This window comes from Cynoglossus semilaevis, chromosome 7 (assembly GCF_000523025.1).
Source record: "Cynoglossus semilaevis isolate Cse_v1.0 chromosome 7, Cse_v1.0, whole genome shotgun sequence".
NCBI lineage: Eukaryota > Metazoa > Chordata > Actinopteri > Pleuronectiformes > Cynoglossidae > Cynoglossus > Cynoglossus semilaevis.
The window spans coordinates 11715212-11723608 of record NC_024313.1 but is presented as its reverse complement, the minus strand read 5'-3'; the positions used below and the strand labels follow the sequence as shown (position 1 = coordinate 11723608).

Sequence of the window (8397 nt, the reverse complement as noted above, 5' to 3'; positions counted from 1 at the left end):
GTCATTTCACATTCTTCTTTGTTAGCATAGGAAAAAAACAAATGTTGTGGTGTCTTGGCTTTTGTGTAAGTCTCCATCTCCTGGAGCAGCAGAAGGAGTGCTTCTTTTTTCTTCCTCCAGTGTACTGTACTGTCGACAGCACAGTACGTGCTGGACCTTTGCACTGATGTTGTTCACCAACCGACTCAGGCGTGCTGGTAAGAATTAGTTGGCCATAAAAAACAGCCAGCTTCAGACTAAAGTTTTTGTGCTAGTGCAGTTTCTTTTTCTTCTCATATATGACTGTCCTTGACAGACTTTGTATTTCACTGTTATTTTTACAGTATAAGAGTGCCCAGCTGTGGAAAGAAGGTTTGGGATTATCTCTCTAACTTTCACCTTCAACAAACCTGTCCCTGGCTCTGCACTTGTGTCTGTGTCGGCTGGTCGGCTGGTCGGCCTGCAGGCAGACCTCGGCTGTTGTAATATGATCAAGCTACTGTTGCATTGACAGTTTTTGGTGGGGTTGTGTGTGTGTGTGTGTGTCTGAACACATGCACGTGCATGTAGGAGGGGTCCCACAGACTCTTTTGTTTTCATCTGAAAGCTGAGAAGAAGGAATGTCTGCCTCCCAGCTGTCCTCTGGAGTGAGGCTGATAGAAGGGAGAGGGGGGAGATCAGTGTTTGCCTCCGCTAACATCCTCCCATCTGTTAAACCAGGGCACGCAGTACATATACATGTGTGTGAGTGTGTGTGTGGCTACAACTCAGGGGGTTGAAGAGAGGGTCACACAATAGTTGCGCCCCACTGCTTTCACCCATTGTTGCCTCTTATGCATATTTAACCCTTCAAATGCAAAGTTGCCCGTTGTCCTGTTTCGAGGCACGCTGCTTAAATCTGTCACTGTGACCCGTCCCTCAAAGACACGGACAATGGGGTGTAATGGCAGCACACGTGGCTGCCTAAATGCATTGTAACAGCAGGGGATAAATGGGTGAGGGTTGAGAGAGAGAGAGAGACAAGAGGAGGATGTTTCCCTCTCCAACCTTGGGTGTGTGCACCGCTTGTTTGTTCCTGTGTTGCAGCTGCAGGAAGAGGTGTTACTGGTGCTCAGCTCCGTCCTCAGCCGGAGCTGATTTTTCAACTCATGTTTTGTTGCAGATTTCCTGTTTACTAGAAGCCTCTCTGCCGGCTCTGGCTCCACTGTACAGCGTGGACAATGGCAGGCCGCTGTAGGTGAGCAGTGATGACATGAATGCCCGCTGTTCTCGGTGTCACTCAGATTTATACACCGTGCCCCTTGCCATTCTTACAGCAGAGGTGTAGGTTGTCAGTGAGTAACACAAGCCTGCTGTTTACAAAAGCCCCCTCTGGGGCACTTGTAGCCTACACTTTCAGAGTGAATGAACTGACTGCCTGCATCTGTGTGTACCCTGGCTTTATAAACGTGACAGAAACCTTCCTCCCACTGTTTTGTTTTGTTTTTTTTTTCCTCTTCGTCGTCTATGTTTATTCTCCCGCAGCATTATTATACTCTCTTCTCTGGAAAAATCTAATGAGAGGTTTTGGGTTTGGTTTTGTCCGGCATTCACTTTGTCCATGTTTTCCCAGTGCCATTCTCTCTCCCATAACCTTTCCCCTTGTTTCAGACCAAACATGCAACGGTTCACTCTCCGCCTTCCTGTCTGTGGATCACTGCTCAGCTGTTATGAGTGCAGAAAGAGAGAGAGAAAGAGAGAGAGAGAGACTATGAAAGCAGATATTTATGCGCATGTCTCATTGACCGCCTCAGAGTCGCTCACATTAGAACACGACACTGCTAGTATCTCTGTCCTGGACATTAAGAGTCCCATGTTGCAGCGCTGCGTCTTGGCACAAAGGTCAATGAACAGAGTGGTGTCACCTCCTGCTGTTTGAAGAAGTGTCTCCCACTGCAACATTATCTGTGTGGATGAAAAAAGGAAAGTGAATCAAGTTGTAACTGAGTCTGGATGCTGAAGCTTAGGCCTAATACAGTATTAATACATTAGTATTCTGATAAGAGAGAAAATCCTGATGTCGTTCAGATCTTCTTTCCCGAGGCATTAATACAGTTCTATCTATTCATCTAAAGAAAGTGGTGGCACAGTTAACTGTCCTTAAACGGACTGCTGTCTGAGAACAACAGCCTGTCATAATATCCATGGATTAGTGCTAAATAATTGAGAATGTGCACAAACAAAAACACCCACGATCCCCCTCCTCCTCCTCCTCTACATAAAATTTGCCATTTTCATTTAAAACAACAACAACAAAAAGCTTGGAGAGCAGCAAACAAAAGAACAAACAAACATCAGGCCGAAGAGAGAATTACCATCATCATCCCCTTGGGTATTCAGTGTTAACCAGCACAACAACCCCCCCACCCACACACACACAGATTCCCCGACACACAGAAACAGTGGGACACACGCCCTATTTCACAGCCTATTGTTTTACGGAGCATCCAAACAGCTGGCAGTAGAACCCATCACATTTGATCCGCTCGGGAGCCCTCACAGCTTGTAATAGAAGATAATTAGATTTTTTTTTAGTTTGCCGGGGCAAAAAGGGCTCCAGTGCTCATCGTCATCACCCACCAGGGTTATCAACGACACAGGCCTACCCCCCACCCCCGCCCCCACCACCACCTTCAGCTCCGTCCCTGGCTGCAGCTTATAACAGCCCTGTGTCACCAGTAACAGATGGGAAAAGGGAGATATTCACAGCCTGGCAGAGTCTTCAGGGTAAAGCAACAGATTTAATGCAACCCCCCTCCACAGCCGTGGTCTCCTTCAGCACAGCCTCAAGGTGCTGGATGTGAGGATTAGCAATCACATCCTTTGGATACTCCATCTTATCCTGTTCCTGTTCTGCCCCAACAAGTCTTTACCCCACCGTCCTTTAGTTGTTGATGCTGCCTGTGAGTCCTGTTTGGGTTCAAGCTTTAGGTCAGGTCTGAATGATGAATAAACTGGAGATTTTTACTTATTTAGTTTAATGTAAACATCAACTGTTGAGCTGTAGTTTTTTCCTCTCTTCATTTTCTGTATCATTTCTCCAAAGATCCGTCTCTTGAGCCAAAACTCTTACCAGCAGATCAGTGGAAGAACAGCTTGTGTTTAACCATGACTCATTCTCTTCCTCGTGGTGAACCCAGCTCCACTCTGGCTCTTTTTCTCCCTTTAATCACTTTTTCCCTGATTTTTTTTTTTTTTTTTTCAAAGCTAATACTCTAGTCCAGGCTGAGAGAATGATGAAGGGGGAAAAGGAGACGCAGCAAAGTTATACCTTAATTCCTTCACCAGCTCTGAGTTCTGGCACTTCATTCTTTCCCTGAACAGTCTCTCAGTTTGTGCTCACCCAACCCACAGTTTGGTATGTGCTGTAGCAGCCTGCTGCCTCCTCTTCCAATTGTTGTTGTACAGTCAGCCTCTCCCTCGCACGCAGAACAGTTTACTTGCTACGACATGTCTGGGTTTGGCAGGTTTTTGTTGCCGACCACAGAGCTCCTAGAGAGTGACAGTTTTTATAATGTTTAATGTTTCATTTTGTAAGAAATATTTATTATTCACTTATTATTGTCAGTGGGCCAAAGGGCTCATTGAAGTATAATCTACACACAGAAAACGTATTCCTAAAAGTTGCGTTGGATATTTTAGCTCCAGAGAAATACCACATTATAACAAGTGTTGGTGTAACTGTAACTGCGTTGAATGGACAGTTTCTGCTCTGTCTGCACAGGTGCGTTGGTTCATTCTCTTCCTCTTCTGTTGCTCTTGGAACTCTTAGATCATATCAGTCCAGCTTTATAATCATGTCCAAGCTCTTGTTTGTGTCCTGTAGCTGTGTTAAAACCCCCGCAGTGGCTGTGTGTGCTCATGTAAGTGCAGGAGGACCAAACGGCGTTCAGGAGACTTGCGTGGTCTAACACGGGTCACAAGGTTTTCCTCACAGAGGAGACGGAGCCTGTGGATTGTCCACGTGTTTCTGAACAGACTTTTTTGTGGATTCTTGCTTTGTTTAGACTGAACTGACTCCAGTGTCCTCAGTGACCCAGGCTGCCTGGAAGACTTAACCCTCCACTGCAAGAAGCTTCTTAACTCATTCATGGGGCTTTAGCATTAAACCACATGATAATGCAGATTTAACCATGACAAACAATGCAGGCTCTGCCCCACAGCTGCTGTTTTCTGTGTGATAACTCATTCCATTCCCAGGTCTCCTCACTGTTTCACTGCTAATTATCTTCAATCTTGCCAACGTTTGCTGACAGTATGAAATGTGATGTATCCAATGAAAATGACCCCACGCCCCTCTCCCCCAGTCCTTCAATTAATTCCCAAGCTTTCCCCAGTTGAATTCTTAAATGTTAAAGTTTTTTTCATCTTTTTTCTGAACACTCTTATTTGAAGTATGTTGGTATGCGTTTAAACCTGCCCATCGACCGGTGCTTCCCCGTGAGTCGGAGCTGCAGATAGTGAAGCAGTTAAAGTGCTAAAGATCATCAAACGCCGTTTACTCTCATCAGTAACAGTTCTATTGTCCACCTCGCCGAGCTTCACAAAAGATCATAACAGCACCTCCTGGCCATTGTCCTAAACTGCACCCTGGAGCCGCCTTCGTTCCCACTGCTGCCCCCCCCAGCTTGGGGTCGTCAGTTTATCACCTTTACCACCTCCATTAGCACCATCTTCTCACCAGAGGGCCGTTAAATGCCCCGAAGCAGCGCACACCGGGGTCACGCTGTCAAATGGCATCCTGAAATGTTGCTGTGGAGATAGCGTTTCTGTGTACCGAAGATCAAAGGTATTGATCTGTGTGTGGTATAAATGTCCAGCGTTCTTTGATGTACAAACTCTCTGTGCACGCGTTAGGTCCGATTAAAGAAATCTTTAAAGAAACCTTCGCTCACGTTTAGGAACAATTTGTCACAGTTAAAAAAGGTTAAACGCTGCCGACCTTTTACCTCACACCTAATGAAGGTGAAATGTTTAAAACACCATTATCACAGAAGAAGAGGATTTCCAAAAATATTTTCATACAAACTGAGGATATTTTAGATTACGTGTAAAATATAGTTTAGTTTAATTTGGAAGGTATGCCTGGATTTTGTGTGAATTTAAATGATTACAGGTCAAATAGAATTTATTTATATTGATGGTACTGAAGATACATTTAGAAGAAAAAATTACATTTGTTTGCATTGATACAATCATAAATCTAAATCAATTTGAATTAAAAACCAATGATTATTATGTCACATACTGCATTTTTATAAATATAAATATTATCTTTGACGTAATTAGTTTTGTCAACTGTAAATATTATCTTTGACGTAATTAGTTTAGTCAACTGCCCACTGCACAGGTTTCACATCGGAGCACAATGACGACATCTATAATGACGTCATTGTGTTCTCAGTTTGTGTCATAGTCATAATTTTGTTGACAACATAAAAATAATCTCAGGCACAGTTTGACATTTCAGCTCTTGTTGTTGCCCCCCCGCCCCCCACTGCTGTGGCCCCAGTATCAGCCACTAGGAGATGAATTAACAATGAATGTAACCTATAAACTGTCTGTCAAATCCAGTTTTCTCATTTTTATTTTTGTGGTTATCTATAATAACCAGTTGGTAACTTTATGTTCTGATCCACGTGTTGAACACACACACGACAGGACCACTATCAACACCAAACCTGTCTCCGGCTCAATCAAATAACTTTGTCGTGGGAGTGTCTCTGTTTGTGTGACTGCTCTCTGTTTATGTGGGGGTGTGTGTGTGTGTGTGTGTGTGTGTACAGGGCTGTGCATGTTTTTGTTTGTTTGAGCAGCTCCTCCTACATTCAAGTGTTTGCTTTTTGCATTTAATCTCGTGCTGCCAGCTTAGGGCCCTGGTTTCGCCCCGGGAGATTAGAGGATGTTGGCGCGCTGTTGTGGAAATGCTCTGTCTTTAAACTCTAAACACACACACACACAGACCAGGCAGAGTGGCTGCTTGCCGTTTTGGTGTGTTTGTTTGTGTCAGGCCTGTGATAAGGCGTCGCAGTGGAGCGCGGTTAATACGTTTTTATAAACGCTCAGACCAAGGATTAATCAATGAGCCGTGTGGTCATTAGTGGCGATGCTGTTATTTATGTCCTTCCCCATCGGGAGCGTTAACAATAGACTTTAGGCTTTGTGTTGTGTTGTGTTTTGAAGAAAAACAGTTCTCAACATCAAACACACTCTATTTCCTGATATTTTGTTCCACTTTTTTTTAATTGCAGTAAAAGATAAAAGCTGTAATTTGGCAACACGTCTCTTTACTTACTGAGTAAAAAGAAAATAAAACCAGGCTTTGTTTCATCAGACCCACATAATTCAATTTGTCAAACGTCACCATAATTACACCTGAACGCACGCCAAAACAGTTGGGACACCCGCTTGTTTACGAACACTGTTGCAGTTTTTCTAAGTAATACTGATGCCTGTTGGTGGTGTTGAAATAAAGGACTCGACGCGCCTCAACAGTCTGTGGTGGCGGTTGGAAGATCTTCCTCTCCATGATGCACCGCGACTGTTTCAGCAGGGGATCTGCACTGCAGGCCGGTTTCCTCTTGGAAAGACACTAAGACTACAGACTCGGTCTGTGGTATTTCTGCAGAATGAGTCGGGACTTTAAATCCCAGAGTGGGGGAATTCACACAGACTGCCACGGGTGCTGTATGTGTTTCCTCTGGGGCTCAAACCCAGGCCCTTGAAATTATTATGACTTTTTATAGCACTGTCTTTCTGTATGGAGTTTTTCTGTTCTTCCCTCTAAGTCTGGGGTTTTTTTTTTCAGGAGTTCTCCCCCATTTCTCTCCCCCACATACAAGATTACCTAAAAGTCACACATTATTAGTTTTTGCTGGTCCTGGAACTTGTGTATAAATAAAAAATATATACCCTTTATCATTTGTGTCCACAAGGGGGCAATATCTGCACTCCTCACAAATAAATATTAAACGGACTAAGGATTAAATCAGAGAGGAATGACTCAATCCATACTTTGAAAATAATTATGCATTTTGTATAATTCTATACAAGTCTAAAAAAGTGATAACAGACTTTTAAAAAAACCAAATCCATCTCTTATTTCTACAGAATAATTTGTGTTTGCCAGCCCGCGGGGGTTCAGCATTATTACTGAGAAATGCTTCACTGATGCCAAGCACAAACGCTTGCACAACCTCTCCACAGATTAGCCCGATCAGCAGCAATAAAAAGGAATCATCTGCGTCTGTAATCTTCCAGCAGTGGCCCATATTCCTCAGAGCCTCCGTTAATTCAACCTCCCGCTGCCACGGCTCAGTTTACACAGGTGTTGTGTTGTTATGTCAGATTGTGGGTTTAAGAATCTCGGATCCAGTGTGTGTGTGTGTGTGTGTGTGTGTGAACATCTGTGTTTGTGTGTGAGTGGGTGTGAGCCCGCGAGGACCGTGTGTGATATTGTGATGGTGCAGCAAGATGTGCACATGATATTTTTCTTCTCTTGCTTCACCCACGACAGGAGCTGCGTTGTGGACGCAGCATTTAAAGATCAAAGAAGGATTAAATGGAGGTCCTGCGCCTCGTCTTGTCTTTATTGGTTAGAGCTGCAGCTCTGTCATTAGCACCGTGTAAGTGAGCCTCGCTGCAGCTCCTGTCTCACTGCCTGAGAGAGAGAGACGGTGAAATGCAGGTGTAGAATGAAGGGGTTCTAATGAGCAGGAGATAATTGTTAGATATTAGATCCAGCCCATGTGAAGCTCCTGGTGGTATTTTAATCCTCTGAAGACATTTGAGTCCTCAGCAGCGCGTGTTACGGCGCTCGGTGCTGCGGCCTCCACCTCAGCTGTCACGTTGATACAGTGCTTCTCCCTTACCTTTGTCAAATGCAACCTAGTTTAAGGTAACAATACCTGGGAGCTTTAATTATCTCCTCTGCCTGACAGTGGGGCGGCTTCTCTGTGGGTCATTGTTTGACCCAGTGGAAACCAGCAGAGAACCAGAAAACCAGATCAACATTCTGTTCTGGTTATAGTAGGATTTCAAGGCAGGAGGAAAACCCAGCTTAAATAAAAAAATTAACAAAAAATATTTCCATTCCAGTGGTATCCTCAACCCCACTAAAGTTTCTGACATATCTTATAATTGCCTTGTTACGGTACATTATTAAAATGTGGTTCAGAACTCTGCTTTCCCAGATGTGGGCCGCTGGGTTTTTGACTTTGTAAGCATCAGATGATCACGAGTCCTGAGTGGAGCCGGAGGCAGAGGACTCTCATCTCACCTTCAAGCCTCCTTACACTGATCCTCTTCATCTGATTTTGTCCCCAGGTTGTGCGCGGACGCCTGGCGTGCAGCACGGAGACATGCTGAAACCGACGGAGG

At 44.4% G+C, this 8397-nt stretch overlaps 1 protein-coding gene across 1 annotated transcript in view; it reads left to right on the top strand.

The window, feature by feature from the left end:
- The window catches only part of LOC103381237 (sushi domain-containing protein 6-like), a 29327-nt gene that overhangs the window by 16133 nt on the left and 4797 nt on the right, over positions 1 to 8397 (top strand). The window contains exon 3 of the mRNA XM_025056896.1: positions 8344 to 8378. Within this exon, the coding sequence (XP_024912664.1) occupies positions 8344 to 8378 (35 nt within the window). The remainder of the gene's footprint in view (positions 1 to 8343; positions 8379 to 8397) is intronic.